Consider the following 17,936-nt stretch of genomic DNA (forward strand, 5'->3'; position numbering starts at 1 on the left):
CACATCTCCTACCGAAACACTCTTATGTGCAATGTTTGTAATCAAGGAGCCCAATCATAAAATACTTCACTGATTCACCAGAGATCAAATATGCAGTCTTCCTACTGGGTTGCCTATAAAAAAGGTCTGTACCCCACTACTACAATCATCTGCCTCCATTAGTTGTTTTATGGGACTGGTTGCAACCCATGTTAAAGTAAGTACTACTTTAGGTGTAACCATATTAAGCAATCCAGTGGTCTGTTATTATGAGTAACTAACATGCTTGTTGAGAACTTGTCAGGATACTTGTGACACACGTATTGTGCGGGAAAATATACCAAGTTTGCCAGAAAGATAAAATGATGAGCAGTTTGTCATAAGGACACTGCACCCTGTACTTTGGCATCTATGGAAGGAATGGAGAAAATGTAGAAGCAAACATCAAGAAGCATAATTTTGTTTTTTGTAAAAGACCAGCTGGAAAATATAGTTTATTCCCTTCTCCTGTATTCCTAAACTGAATGCTGAATTCCTAATCTCTGATTTTGATTTCTAGTTCTGAAGTTGGCAATGATTTGCTGTATCCCTCTTTCTTTTATTCCGCCTGAGTAGGCACAGTCCCTAGTTTGTTCTTGATGGTTAAATGTTTTTCTGTACATGGAGGTATTGCAGAATTAGGATTGTAATTTATAATATAACTAGACATTGACCGCTTTTGTATGTTGTGTACTTTTGTAATTTTTATATCTGGCACACCTATTGCATAATACTTGCTCGGTTCTGTTTTGTTATCCTCTGTACAGTTCATATGGAAATTAAGTAAATAAATATTGCCAAAACATCAGAAGTGCAATGAAATGGGTGGTGAGAAATTGAGAGAGGAGGTTTCACTCTTAGCAAAATTAGAAATGTATTGCTCAGTTGATTAAAACCGTAACAATAATAAACACAAAACGGGTGTAACGTTAGCACTGATTCAAACATAGGAGCAAGGAAAATCAAGATGTATGTAGGTCTGGAATGGACAAAAGTTCAAAAGCTAGAAACCAGTTGAGTGGAACAATGCATGTGTAAGTAGTCATTCACCAGCAAAGGCTGACCTCAAGCACAAAGCTACTTTTCAGGAGCTCTCGACAGTAAGTCCTGCCCCTTCTCAGTCATTTTTAGACCTGGCACTTCTTGGCGTGATTACCCCTGACTTTTTGCCTCTATCTCTGCTATTTTTTTAACTGACTTAGATGCTTTGGACACTTTGCCACTGCTAAACAGTGTCAAAGTGTAAGTGTTCCCCGTATAAAATAATGGTAATTGGTTGTCCATGATTGGTGTTTGCCTTACTAAGTAAAGTCCCTAGTAAAGGGCACTATGTGTGGCAGGGCTTGTAATGCAACTGCTACTAGTGGGCCTGCAGCAATATTTGTGCTACCCACACAAGTAACTCAGGCCTCCCGTTGCAGGGCCTGCACGCAGTTTGTTAAACTGTCATGTTCTGTCAAATGCACTCACTTGCCAGACCTTACCTGTCCCTTTCTATGTACATCAGACCCCCCTGTGGTAGGTCCAGGGCACCCCCTGGGCAGGGTGCAGTGCATGCGAAAGGTAGGACATGTACTAAGGTGTGTGCCATGTCCCGACTGTGAAATAATCTCCATTTTTGTTTTTCACTGTTGAAAGGCCATCTTGCACATAGGATAGAATGGGAAGGCTGTGTAATCTGTTTCCAGCCTATCTTCCCAAAGGCTTAAGATGGAAAGGTGAAGTTTAGTATGCCTGAACTCGCAATGTAATAACACATCTTTTTATGAAGGTGGTTTTTGCATTGTGTATTCAGAAGCCACTCTTTCTGTGTGTCTCTGCCTGGCTGTGGATTGACTGTCTGGATTTGAAAGCAATAGGATCTGGGGAATGTCTTCACACAGGGAGGAGGTGAGACAGCAACAGACTGACCTGCATCTAGGGTGTAGGGGGAGGAGAAACCCCTAGCAGTGAAAAGGCCTGGGGTGCTGCTATAAAACACTTGGCTCATCTCCTGCGGAGTGATTGAGAATCCAGACCCCCACTAATCAAAAGAAGAAAGATGTCACTGGCAGCGAGGCACCCAGAACTGGTTTGAACAGGGGTCAGTGCCCCCTGAAGCACAAAGACTTCAAAGCCATTGAGGGGTATAACTATGAGAGCTGAAGCCCCTGAACTTTGGAGAATGGCTTGATCAAGTGTGAACAAGACTGGAACTACTTCGTGGTCAAGAGGACCTTTGCCAAGGAAGAAACAACTGAATAGACTGAAGGATAGGACTGACCCTTGCTGTGTGTTCTGGGGCTGGCCTGCAGTTTGCTGTTTTTACCAAGGAAAGGATAAAGGGACTTTGCTGTGTGCTGTGTCCCCCTGCTTGAAGAACTTTGCTGTGTCCTTAAGTAACTATCGCCCAGGGCCTGAGTTGAGCTGGCTCCCTGTTTGGAAACACAGGAACATAAAAGTTTCCAGGAGAGTCTCAGTGGTGCTGTGGGAGCGTGCCTGTTGCAGTCTGAGACCCTCCTAAGAACTACCTGTGATCGTGGGCGCCTGGTGTCCAAGTGAATCTCAGTGACGCTCTGTGCGTGGGTTTTGTGCAGCACTGAGACCTTCAGGAGGATCGGCCTGTGATCAGGGGCACCTGCAATCCAAGCAAGGATCAGTGATGCTGTGTGCTTTGTGCAGCCCGAACCCTGTTGTGAGGATTGTCCAGTGATCGTGTGCACTGGAATCCAAGGGAGTCTCATCGACTGTGAGAGTGTGTGCGTTGTGCACTGTGAGACTTTCGTGAGGATTCTCCGTGTTATCGTGTGCACCGGAGTAAAGTGTGTCTCAGCGACACTGTGCGTGTGATCTTCGTGCAGCCTGAGACCTGTGTGTGCAGTGCCCAGTGATCGTGCACCTGGAGTGAAGGAAGACTCTGCGACGCTGTGTGCGTGTGCTTAGTGGCAGCCTGAGCTCTTCGTAAGTGAAGCGGCCCAAACCGGCAGTCCTGGAGGAGCGAGGTTGTCGGCCCGAGCCACCATTGCCATTTCACAAAGCCGCTTGGAGGCCCAGCTGCTGGACGAGGAGAGGAGAGTGGGTTTGCGCCCACCAGGTAACGTGTGTCGACTCCTGGGGCGCGGGCTCTGAGGTAGATGCCCTCTCTCTTGTGTTGACCGCGCGAGCCTCTGCTTCGGCTCGTATCACGGCCCGTATTGCCAAGGGAGTGGCGGTACAGGGGCCGGAGTGCGAAGCTGCACTTTGGGATTACATCTTACTGTGTTGGGGGCAACTGTGAGAGGCTGACTGTAGGTCAGAAGAGGAGGCGGAGAGATCGCCTAAGACCCGGTGATCGGGCCTGAGTGTACTACGTAGTATTCCATTTCTGAGAACGGAGTACCTGACTGACTTATTCCACATTGCATCATTTCTGTATAACAAACTACTTGATTGTTGTATGACGCATTGCCTTGTTCTTTCATAACAAATTACCTGATTAGTGTATACGCATTGCCTTTATTATTGCAGAACAACATATCTGGTGGTTGTATTACGCATTGCATTGTTTTACCTTGCAAAGTGTCTGATTGTTGCGTTACGCATTGCATTCTTTTCATTGCAGTGTCTGATTGCTACGTTGCGCATTACCTTATTTGTACATTGCAAAATACCGGATTCTAGCATTCCGAATTGTATGACATGTTATTAGGAGTACAGGAGAATGTTTAGAAGTGCTTGTTGACATCGCCAGAACTTACAAGGGCTAGCTGGCCTAACAACCGTTCATCAACAAGAGGGATTAGAAAGGGCTTTTTGTCAGGTCCAGCATACTTGCCCAAATGAATCAGAAATGGGAAGGGTATGCAGTTCCTAGGTGGGTTACCCTAAGGGTGAATACAGAGAGTTAGGAAGTGTTCAATTCCCTTTAGGACAAGGTGTCCTATGGGACAAGAAATGCAAGAGGAGGGGGAATTCCTCCTTTCGGAACTAGTGCCCTCATACACCCAGCCAGCTAGGTGTCATGCTTCATCATCGGGACTGCTCCTCGTTGGGTCAGTGCTGCAATATCCGACGGGCACCTAACGATGGGGCTCTTTGGCGGAGATCTTTTGTTCCTTGCCATTTGGTGAGGTGTGGGTAATGGGCCTAGGCTAGTGTAGATGTATTGTGGTGAAAGTGTAATTTAACAGGTTAGTTAGTCCAAAATGATATTTGATAGAATGGCTCCCACCTGATTAAAATGAAACTAGAGTGGCAACTTCTATCTATCTTAAATGTATTAGTTCAAGATTATATTGCTCTACTGTACAACGGTCCACATGTTTCTTGCCACAGCATCTAGGAGATCAGACCGAAATTCATCAGGACTATCGCAATCTACCTACCACGTTAGTTTTAGGAAAGTACCTAAACACAGTTGAGGGTAATCAAAGGAAAAGAAAAAGACACCATGATCAATAGTGCATGATTATTGTGCATCCTTGGTAACACTTAGCTCTCTGTAAAATATAACAAGCATTTGCAATGCAATAGGTCTCGCATTATTTAAGTTTGAGCTATTATTATTGTAAATGGCAATGTTTTTTGCTTTATGCTATAGTTTTCTTATGTACATAAAAAGCTACATATAAAGTATTTGTTGTTAAAATTATTTATGCAGTATTTAAATTTGTTTGCATAAAATAATTTTTTTTTGCAGTAGTTATGTTTTGTTTTTATAAAAAGGGACATATAAAATATGTTGCATATTGACATATAATGATGCAGCCCACCTATGACTTATGCAGCAGCAAAATGGCGTCTTCTGCATGATTATAGCCCCTCCCCTCCACATAATTCATCACTTGCCAAATAATGTATCACTTGCCACATAATTCATCGCTTGCCACATAATTTATCACTTGCCACATAATTCATGACACATAATTTATCACTTGCCACATAATTTATCACTTGCCACATAATGTATCACTTGCCACATAATTCATCGCTTGCCACATAATGTATCACTTGCCACATAATTCATCGCTTGCCACATAATGTATCACTTGCCACATAATTCATGACACATAATTTATCACTTGCCACATAATTTATCACTAGCAAAATAATTTATCACTTGCCACATAATTCATCGCTTGCCACATAATGTATCACTTGCCACATAATTCATCGCTTGCCACATAATGTATCACTTGCCACATAATTCATGACACATAACCAGAAAATGCATAGAGAAAGATTGCTCGTTTAAAAAATACCATAGGCATGCCACGTCTCCATAACCTAATTATGTATCTACCACCTTTTGAGCTGTGTGCCAAGTTCAGCAATTGCACTTCACACTGCTACGTGATAACTGAAGTGTAAAAGTGCACTGGTCCTTTATCAGTAATCATAGTGCACGGAGTATGCGTTATGCCTCAATGTTCCAACAGCTGCAGAACCTACATAGCACTGACTACTTGATTTTATATATATATATATATATATATATATATATATATATATATATATATATATATATATATTTGTATTTATTTAGTTTTCTCTCTCTCGAGGACACTGCATGGCACACTGAGCAAGTGCTACAGTGGATATTCTGCACTGCACTCGTCTCTTTAATGCATTACAAAGCATTCTCTTATGCAGCCCGTTCCCACATGCTTCTGTCTCAGACCATTCTTAGGCAAAGCACCGCACCCCTAAGCTTTTGCGTATCCTAAGTGTGTGTAAATTGGGGGTCCTTTGAGGGGGAGCCTATTGAACTCAATTGAAGCATTTTTGGAAGGCGAGGAGGTTCCTCTGTGACCCTGTTGAAGTCCAAGGAAGGCATTGCTCGTTTGGAAGGTGAAGATGAGTCTAAGGTATGTGGGACACCCCCCAAAATGAGGGTGAGTTGAAATGTATCACAGACAGAGTTCTTGAGTTCCCCATGGTCGTGAGTAAGTCATCAATTCAAGGATTTCCTTTGCATGCTGGGACTTGCAGTCCGGTTTACCCCTCCATAAAAAGAACTATTTTAAGTCCCAAAAAGCAAAGGAAAAACTTGGGCCGGGTGACCCACTACTTGCAGTCCGGTTTACCCCTCCATAAAAAGAACTATTCTAAGTCCCAAAAAGCAAAGGAAAAACTTGGGCCGGGTGACCCACTGAAGCATAGACTTAGGAAACTTGACAGCTCTGCATAACCTCCGCTCTTGCATTCCCTTCTCTGCCTCTTCTTGCAAGCCTGCATTGTCCCACTGTCTGTTTATTACAGCCCGGGTCTTTTCATGCACTCCCAGCCGACACACCCCTCCTTCTCTCCCACAACCCCCTTTCTTTCCCCACAGTCACCTTCTTGCTGCCGGCTCCCCTGACCGCCGCCGCCTTGTCGTAGACGTGACATTTGAGGACGGTGCTGCCCACGTCCACTGCCAGCACGTACCGGCCGTGCCCCTGGTAGCCATTCCTCTGCAGCGGCTCCATCCTCTCCCCGAGGTGGCCGGCCCCGGAGTCCACCCCAATCTGCCTTCCGGTTCCCAAGCCTTAAGCATACACTTATGATGCTACGGGTACTAGGTTTCAGTCTGCATCCACGTGACACTGGTTGTGGCCGGAGGAAAAGGGAGGCAGAATAGGAGAAGGAGATTTCCTCACGATCATCTAGTGGCAAACAAATAAGATTTGGATATCACACCACCGCTTACATGTCTAACCGCGGCGCTGCGAGGTGTTTTACTGCAGTTTCTTTTACTTAGCGCCACACCAGCCAGTAGTAGCGCTCTGCAGAAGGAAGGGCTGTACGAGCTTTAAGTCTAACTTCCAAAACATCAGCTGAACCATAGTAACCAATCGCCTTGCGTTTTACAGTTTTCTTCAGCCAATGGCGGTTACGCTGTCTCATCCAGCTGGGTGGCGACCTATGAGTGGGCATCGCATCATGGCATAAACAAGTCAAGACCGTTTATACATTAGAAGCCTATATATGTGACTACTTAGCTTTGTGGACTTATTTATCATTTTAATTGACTATATAGACATACAATTTAAAGTTGTAGAACATGCAAAAACTCACCGCCGCAGCCCGGCTCGAACAGGAAGCCAGGCAACCTGTGTTGGGACGGGGGCGGGGCCGCAAAAAGACAGGAAGCAGACGGGAGCCTACCCCGCGCTCCTGTGCCCGTGAGCCGGAAGATTGCCGGAAGATTTGCGTGTCAGCTAGCGGGGCTCCTGTGCTCGTGGAGAGCCCCGCCTGCTACTAGGATGACCCGCTGCCTGCCGCTGCCTGCCGAAGGAGAGAGGGAAGGAGAGAGGGACACACTAAAAGAACTCGGTGAGTGGGGTGTGAGGGGGGGGAGGGGACATGTGCGCACGCGCGTGTGTGTCTGTCTGTGTGCGTGTGTGCCTGTGCGTGCGCGTGTGTCTGTGTGTGTGTGTGTGTGTATGTATGCATGCATGCGTGCGTGTGTAAAAAAATCCGATGACTGGTGGGGGGGGTTGCAAAGTGAAAGTAAGCAGCGCGTGTGTATGTGCGCATGCGTGAGTGCTGTGTATGCGTGTGCCTGTGATGTGCGCATGCGTGAATGTTGGTGCGCGTGCAAGCAGCTGAATCCAGCCGGGGAGAAGCGCGTGACAGATTTTTGTCCGTCATTCCCCCGTGTCAGCTCGCTATAAGTCTCCGACCCTGGACGCATCCTTTGGATGCGAATTCCAGGGCGAGACCTAAAAATGACCCAATGTGCTTGCACTGGTGACTTGAAACAACACTTGGTGGTGTGGTGGCAGGCAGCACACGTGGTGACACATCATTTGCTAAAAAAAATTCTTCATAATATTCATTTTAAAGTGGATTAACACTACAATTTCTCAGCTCTCATGGGTATTTCAGAGTAGCGAACTCATCCTTTAGAATCTCTGTTCATGCCTCAACAGTACCAGTGAGACTATGACACATCGAGGATAATTATCCTAAACGGAAGATAAGGTTTTTGTAGGTTACCAACCCCGATCTTTGAAAATTATTCTAGACATCACATAGCAGCTGGATACCGGAGGGGCCGCGGTGCAAGTAGAAGCTCCAATGCACTGCCTTATTTACCCACAGCAGCAATTCCGGCAATGAAGGGAAGGTATACATGGGAGAAAACACGTGCAAGAGCCTCCACGCGTTTGCTGACTGGTAAGCGGTGCTTGGAAGGCCAATGGTGCCGGTTAATTCTGCCCAAGTCCCTGGTTATATGGAGGGCTGCTACCGGGCCAAGATAAAGGCTAGTTTGCATGCATGGTCAGCGTTCCAATTGTCGCCGATAAACTCACCGCTAAGCATCGCCAAATTGAAGTTGAAAAGCGTTTCAGCTAGCGCAGTTACGGGCGACCATGCTCACCTGTAGCTAAGCATCACTGCGCCGGATCACCTACCCCTGTCGCCGGTCCGGAAAGGTGAAGGTCTCTCTCACAGGAGTAGAGTTATATTCGTCAGTTCCTGCCCGGGGGCGAGGATAGAGCGAAACCGGAAGTAGCATGCGTGGTGTGCTGACCTCAATATATAGTGGAAACAAGAAGTGATCCTGTTAGATTTCATGGCTGACATCTTAGACTATGTCATTTATGCAGGTATTGTATTGTTGAAGGAAAGCAATAGCGGGAATTAATGTCTAGGGGGAGCAGAGTTATTAGAAGCTCTCGCTCTCCTAAGGTGTGTCATATATCAAAAGACTGCATAGACTACATTGAGTGATCAATACTAATCGTGTAGAGATCCTGAAATTAGATGCATGATAAAACAAGTTGTTGTGAGCGTACTCGGCATCACAACATACGGGCGTCATCGCATAGGAGACAGAAAGCTTTGAATCACGCCTTTTGCAGAATAACTACAGAGAGGACTTGTGATACCAGTTAAGTTACAGAACATTGACGCCGTCATAACACAAACCCACTGTGAGTTGGAATTATCACCACAAAGAAAATTATTTCACATGAAAGAAATAGCCTTGAAGTTGCGGGACGACCTCCCGGTTGCGACGAAACACGTGTTGGCTGTTGGGAGCAGTTTGGAACATATACGTACATTAAACTGAACATCTAAGAAGAAAGAAAAGAACTGTTTATTACTTTGCATATTTTATGAGTTGCGTACATGTGAAACTTTAACCATTGATAAATGAGTGCTAAGGAGTGCTAATCTTTCTTGTACTCTGAGGCCTGTCCTGGGGAGTCTGGTGGTTCTCCTCACCTTTTAGCACCCTTACGTGAATTTTTGCTTTTTTCAAATTCCTTGTGTGATTCTTCTATATGGCGCCTTTACACCTATACCTAATACCACTGTTCGGGGTTTAGTCCTGATGATGAAGCATGACAGCTGGCTGGGTGTGTGAGGGCACTAGTTCCGAAAGGAGGAATTCCCCCTCCTCCTCTTCCACTTCTTTTCACATAGGACACCTTGTCCTAAAGGGAATTCAACACTTCTTAACTCAGGAACTGCATACCCTTCCTGTTTCTGGCCTACCAACCGGCCAGGAGAAATATTACAAAACATCGTATGTTGATTTTATATTGTGTGGTCTTATCATATATCTTTTTACATAAAGTTTATACTCTTTTTATAAAACTCGTGTGGAGTCTATTTGTGGTGTCATCATTGGATCATTGTGAGCGTGGTTGCGAATAGTTTACACATTTGCTTTGAAGATAAGCCTGGCTGCTCGTGCCAAGCTACAGAGGAGGTGAGCGGGGCTATTTAATAAGGTGACCTTCCTTTCCCTGACGTTGGAACGCGGGTCCCTTCTTGGCCTAAGGTACCTACCTCAGCCAACCATGGATCCCGGGTCTAACAGTCATCAATAGAATTAGGTGGTTGCAAATGACAATTGGCTTCGACTGCTAATGCTGCCAAGAATTTGCTTTCTTCGGACTGAATACAATTCACAAAACCCACCAAAGCTTCTCCTTTGTTAAATCAAAACATTGTTCAACGGCCTCTCTACATGTTCTCACGCAGAATCTTAGCAACACAGGATTCAGAAGAATTTTTCAATCAATTCTACAGACAAAGAAAATTCATTTGATTTGGCGTTACACCGAGAGCTTGATTACATTGTACTATATACTTTCAGTTCTGGCGGGGCAAACGTGAGATTAAATGTATGCTGCAGTTTCTAAAGAAGCAATCAATTGTTGCTGCCCCCACCAATAAAAGGAAAATTAACATTAGCGGAAAAGAAATACAAATATACCTTTAAAAAAATAATGGAATAAGTTAATCATCTATTTAGTGAGATGGATGGAGAGGGCCACAGAATCCATTTCAAAATTCTTTACGGCCACATATGTGGAAAAATATCCTTGGTGAAGTGTCTGTATTGGTGAGTTTTCAGAAGAAAGAAACCTGATTTTGAGATCTCTTTTTAATGATTTGCGAATAAAAACCATGGAATAGATTTATTTTCACCTCTAGACAACTTATGAGTCACCGTTCTTTAAAACAAAATGTTAAATTATTTTTGTATTGTCCTAAAACTTTCTTACCATAGCCCCAATCAATATAAATCGTTAGTTGAAGTTCAGAAGGCAAATTACAGCTTACACAAATTCTTTCCACTTTTCTGGGTCTTAAAAATGAGCAGGCAGGGCCTTTGTACGGGGTTTCAACAAGGAAGACATTTAACAATATGATTCTTAATGTTTCTTGTTTTTTCTAACCATAGTATTTGTTTACCCTTTGCACATTTTACGATGGCTATTTCCTCTGTTTGAAATCCGAATGTCCTTGAGGTTCACAATGCTTGCTTTTATTACATTTGATTTAAAAACATTGTGTGTCACAGGGCTGGTCTCACAAACATTTGGTGTGGCTCAGTGATCTAATGCTTGCTGCTTCTGTTTTGCATGTTTTGTCTTCTTTTAGGAGCACAAGCCTTGGGAAGCACATTGCAGATCTCATGCAAAGCTTCTATTTGCCTGATACGGCTCTCTGTGCGTGGCATCTTACCCCTTGCCCCCAACTATGCCAGCAGCCACAGTGGACCATAGTCAAAGAATATGTGAAGTCTGGGCTTGCAACCTTGAAGAAGAGATGAAGAGAATTCGCCAGGTTATTCGCAAGTATAATTATGTTGCAATGGTATGTTCTCCATGTTTTTGGGTTAAAATTAGCAGATCGCCAGACCGCATTACTCCTTTGTATACAGCTAATCTATGAGGCTGCATTGTTGGCTAATTGTTGCCAACCCATGGCACCTCTCCTCTGCAGTCATGCAGAACTCATTTATTCCATGCCTGCACTGATTCAACTTGGCACAAAACCTCTATAGTTGGTAACTAGTGCCACCCAACAGCTCAGATACACCAGGGAGGGAAATGAATACACCTTCACTCTTGTGGAATGGAATTATTGTCAGTTGACTACAGCTTCAATTGACTAGGGCACACAAGCTCCCATAGATCATCTACACCAAAGCGACCTCACTATTATCGGACAACGCATATTCTACCCACGGAAGCAGCAAGAGAGCCAAACATTACTTTTAACAGAGCAGTCTCACCTAACAAGCACAGTGACTGCTGACAACCATCAAATGGTCAATGAGATATACCATTGCCATGCGGAACATCCACACAGATTCAAAAAGCACTACAATCCCATAGAAATTCCATGGTCATTTCATGTATCTAAAGTTAATGTTTGTTTATTTAAAGCTTGCATCAATACGATTGAGGCCTGCAGTATTTAATGCATTCCTCTGTATGTATTTTGCTATCTTTTACATGTGGTTAGCCCCCTGTTTGCTATTTTCCAGTAACTAATTTTAGTTTACATTTTTATTAAAATAAATATGTAACAACCTTATTTTTAGGACCAGAATGGTATACAATATTCATCTTTTTATTTTATGTAATGGATAATTATATGAAAAATGACTTGAACATCATCAAACTATACTACATGCACACCGATAATTTTATAAAATACACAATATAGAGTGCTAGATTTGGATAGATAAACACAGAAGAATGGGATTGGGAAGAAGACTTAGCAAGGTAAAGGGAGAATAAATATACAAAATCATTCCAAAAATATGCATAGCAAATCATCTATAATGTACTTTGTATTAATGCAATATAAAAATTCTGTAGCCATATGTCAGTTGATTAGTTTGAATGGGAAGAATACATAATTATGAAGACAGAAAAATGTACAGATCGGGGATGTTTATGTACTTCAAGTATAACATTCTTGCTAACTACCAAAGCACTAGATTGATTAAAGAAGGAGATAACTACTTTATTGTGTAGTTAGTTAAAACCATTACAATTTAGCATACTATGCACCAACTACAACAACGTTCTTATTTACACTTTGAAATTGCGCTAACTTAGCATGAGACATTATTTCCTTATGTTGTGGTATTCCACAACGTTCTAAAATTTAAAACGACAGATGGTGTTGTCTGGGCCGATACCAAAATATTTTCAAGACAATATCTTAAATAAGGCTTTATACATGTTTTGACTAAAGCAATGAAGTGGGGTCTGTATACAGACAAATGTGATTAAAGAATGTTGTAAGGGGAAGCCAAAGGATATCCCTTTTAGTAGGAAGAGACAAATTTGTACCATAAACTCTATGTAGTCTGTGATTAAAACATACTGCATACCACCAGAATTTAAATGTTACATTAGTTAAATTTTTCCAATTAATGCTTATCTTTTGAGAAACCAGAGGTATGAAGATATCAACAAATTTATTATAATGGGGTTGTTTAGCCAATCAATACATAGACTTCCCAAGAAAACAACTTATTTTCTGACAAGATAGAATAGATATGCACTTCTACAAAAATAAGGGTGTGAGAAAGTGAATTATAAGTGGGGGAGGAGTCCACAACCAGTAATAAAGCCACAAACTACCAAGGGCCAGGCAAAGGTGTCAGTAATATGAACCTGACCACAAATCCTGTTAGGCATGGCACAGCGCAAACCAGCTTAACTTAAAGAAAATGTGTGTAGCATTTAGCATTACCAAAAACAGTTTAAAAGTAAAAAACAACACTATGAAAACCCAACTCTAATTTGGAAAAATGGATCAAAACGACCCTGTAGTGACAAAAAAATGCAGTAAGCGGGATCAAAGGTATGAATTTAAAAAAAGATTTAAGAGCAAAAGTAAAGCCCCAATCAGTAGTCTATGTTCGCGGGTGACTGTCACCTGGGGGTCATTTAAGCCCGACCACAATGGAACGCAGATTGGAAATGCCTGACAGGTTCATCCGTCCTGGTAAAATATTCTATCTAAGGGTCAAGTTTCTGAAACGAAAGTCGAAAACGGAGGTAAAAGTCTTTTTCTGATGAAGTCTTCATCTGAAAGGTAGATAGCAGTTGGACGGGGTCCAGCTGAAACATTGGTTTGGGCAGTTAAAGTCAAAATGTTGTGCCCAGAAAGGTCTGTGTTTGGCTTTTCAACTAAAACAACATGCAGCAAAGCCTAGTATTCAGCAGCACCAATGTGCTAATTAAAAACCTCAGTTACATCAGAAGCGTTCACCTTCTACTGTGAACTCTATACACATCGGATGCCCTAGCAGATGACACCGATAATTAATGATTCCTTGGTGGCCTACAACTCCCTAAACTATCGCAGGAGACCCAAAAAAAAAACCTTGAAAAAGAAATCCCCAATGAGAAAATTGCAGAAGCAATTGAAAGGATGCTGGTAGGAAAAGCCCCAGGTAAAGATGATTTTGGGTAGAATTTTATAAAATTTCAACATCGTAGGTAATTTTCCTTTGAGGAAAATGTACTCAAATGGGAAAGCTTCCAGCTGAATTTAACAAGGCCTTCATCTTATGGGTTCCCAAACCAGGTAGAGACTCTATACATTGCAGAAATTACTGACCCGTTGTGTTAATCAACATTGGCATTAACATCCTGGCTAAAATCCTAACAACAAGGTTACAAAAATTAAGTTCATTACGTCACTGGTCCACAAGAACCAAGTTGTATTTGTTTCGGAATGTTCCTCTTGTAACTATATATGCGCTTTATCACATCTCTTGGATCTCTAAAATTACTGCTGTTGAGAGTAAGGTTCTCCTTGACGCTGAGAAAGAGTTTTATCTAGTGGAGTGGACGCTACCTCTTTTGAGGGCTTGCCAGGATGGCCATTGGGTTTACCTTTTTAAACCTGGTACAATGGCTTTATCAAAACTATTTTCTCCACATTGAACTGCAGTGGATATTTGTTAGGACAAATCAGTAACTGACTGTCCTCTGTCTCCCTCTCTGTTCTTAGTGACCTTAGAAAGCTTGGCCATTGGCATACCCTTTCACTACATTGCGGGTATCGACACACCATTAGGTAATTTGAAACAGATCTATGCTGATGTATTGTATTGAACTCTCCCTGTACTTCCATTCCAGTGCTTATGGAAGTCCTCTCCCGATTCTTAGTATTTCCTGGTTACAAGATCAACTCTACTAAAAGTGAGGCGTTACCAATGACTTTACATACAACAGTCCATTGTTTGCATGGCCTCCAATTGTGTTACGTTCTAAAGGAGATGAAATACTTAGGCATCCTAATTTGGCAACGATCTCCAGTTTATGATCAAGGGCAAGCAGGTGGCACTAGTGATGCAAATGCAAAAAGGCTTTTATCTGGCACAAACTCCAGTTGTCCATGTGGGGCAGATTCAAAGAATGAGAGTCTCGCCACGCTTCAATTATGTTTTTGGCATGCTGCCAATCCTAGCTCAATAGCTCATCTGACCTCTGATCTCAAGATTGTCAAATGAACACCTATATTAGGCAAGGAGCAACTCCAACACTGTCCAGAATGAAGCTACACATGTCTATGGAACATAGTGTTTTTGTGCCACCCTAGTCTGTAAATTTACCTAATGACACAACATCTCTTGCAATTCACTTACTATCTCTACCCGAGACTAGAAACACAGACTAGTTTGAGCTGGAGAATCACTTATGAAGTGGATTCTAGTGGCCTGCAAGTGTCAACCAGATGTCTTTCCCTTGAGACCAAAAACAAACTTATCCTGACTTGTACTGCTAGATGTGGACAGCATGTCATAAAGCTCTTAAACATCCTTTCCTGCATTTACTACCACCAGTGTGGTCCAATACAGAAATCCAAATTGCCAGGAAAATCCCCCAACTGGGTACAAAGGGCGCAACAAGGAATAACCACTTTGGAACACTTTGCCTCAGACAAAACTGTTAAATCTTTTCCACATGTCTGTGCACAATTTAAACTTGGCCCTAACCACTTTCTGCAGTCCATTCTCTTGAACACATGCCTTAATAATAAGCTGCACAACCTTATCTATGCACTACCGTAAACAATTTTATTTGACTACTTGAAATAAAATGAGTCATGTACACGAAATTAGTCTCTGGCATATATGGCACTTTGATAATTGGTATTCCAAACCAGCAATGAATTATCTCCGTACTAGATGGCAACCTATCTTGCAGGAATCCTATAGTGAGGAACACTGGTGTGAACTACAACACAATTATGATAGCGGCCCCAACGAAGCTAGGCTGAAGTTTGTGACTGGCACTTGTATTCTGTAAGGCAAGACCTCTTTTTGCATGCCCCCTTCCCCCCTCTCCTCTGTTTTTGAACTGAGAGAGCGGTTTTCTACTCCTGCACTGTAACATTGCTAACCAGGCACCAGTGCATGTGTTCTGGCCCTTAAAACATGTGTACATAATTGGCTAATCCCTGGTTGGCATATTTAACTTACTTGTAAGTCCTTAGTATGTGGTACTTTGTGTAGTCCGGACCTGTAACATTGTAAAGTTAAAGTATGTCTTCAGACCTGCCCCTGAAAGCTGAGTGCTGTTTTTAAAACTGCAAATCCAACTTTGCAAAAGATAACTTTTTTTGTCCTGTCTTAAGCTACTTTTTTTAATACTGGCAAATCACCTCTAAGGTGGTCCCTAAGTGCTCATGGGGCAGGGTGTACGGTATTTAAAAATTAGGACTTGTGTGCTAAAGATTTTTTTCCTGGCAGTGAACAATTTTCATAGTAGATTTTCCTGTGGGAAGGTCGACTCCCCCAGATAAAAGCATCAGGTTACATTATAACACCTTTATAATGTATCATTTCAGTTTGGAAATAGCTAGAACCATGGTTGAAGTACTCAAATTAATAGGAATTTAAAATCAAATCTGATGGTCATCTGATTTAAACCACTATTTTGAAAATAGCAGTTTTAGAAAGATGGTATTTTCCTGCCTATTGCCTTTACTACAGCGTTTCCCAAACGGCGGGTCACGACCGAGCAATAAATAAATATGTATTTACCTTTTGTATTTCTCTTGTCGCATTTGCTGTGCTTAAGAGATGGAGTTCAAATGTCAGGCTATGTTTTTTGACAGATTGCTGCTTATGTTAACAAGGCATTGGTGTTTATTTTTCCTTCTCTGACTGCAAAGTGAGAAGAGCTTTTAGAGTGAACTATGTAACATTTTTGCTCTGGTACAGGGAGTGTGAAAGGAAAGGCTGTGTATTTTTTGTTGTTTTTGTAACTCATCACAAAATTGACATCCCTTGAAATTAACCGTGTACATTTCAGAATATAGCAGCTGATAGTAAAGCAAAAAGGGAGCAGTTTGAAAAAATGTTTTAAATGACCCACCGAGGAAACAAATATTTTAATAGGATTAAAACAAATCAAGACACCTGGTGATGCGCAAATTATAAATATTCACTCAAATTCGATTTTCCAGTCAGTCATTTGTGTGCTATGTAGTTTTATAAGTAAAAGTGTATGTCTGTGCAAATTATGTAGCCATTTCAGTGGAAAATGTGCCGTATGTAAATGACATTGTGCAACACATGACGCTTTAGTTTTTTTTTTTTCCCAACAGTGTGCTCTAAAATACACCAATAAGATACATGATACACCAATGCCACTCTTCTGCTGAATACATTTGCTACACTTTTTTGTGAAGCTAGGATTTTTAACAACCCTGATGACTTAAGTGATGTAACATTTATATCTACTCAGCATTAGGAATATTCTATTGAATATTAATCATTGGAAAAAAAAATTAATCTGTTTTTTCCAATGCTATGTTTTCTAAATCACGAAATTGTAAATAATGTTGTATAGTTTCAGAAATTATGTATGTGTATATAATGTGTTGTTGTGTATGAGTGTTTGAATGAAAATTGTCAGGTTGTAAGAAACTGTCTTTATATATGTGACGTGGAGTCAAAAAAGTGTTGTCTGTATTCATATGAGAAAAAATTGTTCATTTATATGGTCTCTTTGACGTTAAATTAATAAAAATTATTGGATTAACTCCGGAAAAAGCAATTCCTGAGAGTTACTGTTTGATTCAGTAATTCGAGCGATCATCTATGATCCAAGTTGAAGTAGTTAGGCAATAGTGGTGCTCGTTTTTGGTTTGTAGTTATTGATTGTGAGGCTTGTCCTTATTGCCAGTGAGCCCAGACCCTGTCTTGGTAATGGTAACATTTATGTCAGCACGCCCTGCTCTGAAAATTGTTCCAGCACCACTGGTGGAAACGTGCTGAACTATGTCCTCATGTCAAGTACTAAAGCAGACCCTTGTTGTAGTCCCAAGTATTTTTGCTGCTTTGTGTGTGTGTCTGTGTATTTCTATCCTTCACAAAGCCATTTCAAAAGAAAATGTGCTCACTATATGTGATTATGCACAATCATCCCCCTTGTGTGTGACTTCCACACATAAATTGAGAAATATGGATGTGGTCCAAACCCCAGAGATTGGCACTGGAAAATGATGTCCAGATCCCAATGTTGGATCACGACAAATAACATAAACTCCTGTGCTTAAAATAAAGTTTATCTGACCTGTGTAATGTAATCTGATGTTCATGTAAAACACTCCAATGCCCATCTGTAGTGCTTGCGATATATATCCAGCAGTGCGGGCAAGGACACCGCTATGTCCCAGGGGTGAAC

General features: G+C 41.9%; 1 protein-coding gene across 4 annotated transcripts in view; it reads left to right on the forward strand.

Moving 5' to 3' along the window:
- CNOT7 (CCR4-NOT transcription complex subunit 7) overlaps positions 1–17,936 on the forward strand; it is a 354,347-nt gene that overhangs the window by 2,550 nt on the left and 333,861 nt on the right. For all 4 annotated transcript variants that reach the window (XM_078678131.1, XM_078678130.1, XM_078678132.1 and 1 more), the window contains exon 2: positions 10,867–11,082. In XM_078678131.1, coding sequence (XP_078534257.1) covers positions 10,966–11,082 — 117 coding nt within the window. In that variant the 5' untranslated portion in view covers positions 10,867–10,965. The remainder of the gene's footprint in view (positions 1–10,866; positions 11,083–17,936) is intronic.

Source organism: Lissotriton helveticus, chromosome 2_2 (assembly GCF_964261635.1).
Source record: "Lissotriton helveticus chromosome 2_2, aLisHel1.1, whole genome shotgun sequence".
Lineage (NCBI taxonomy): Eukaryota > Metazoa > Chordata > Amphibia > Caudata > Salamandridae > Lissotriton > Lissotriton helveticus.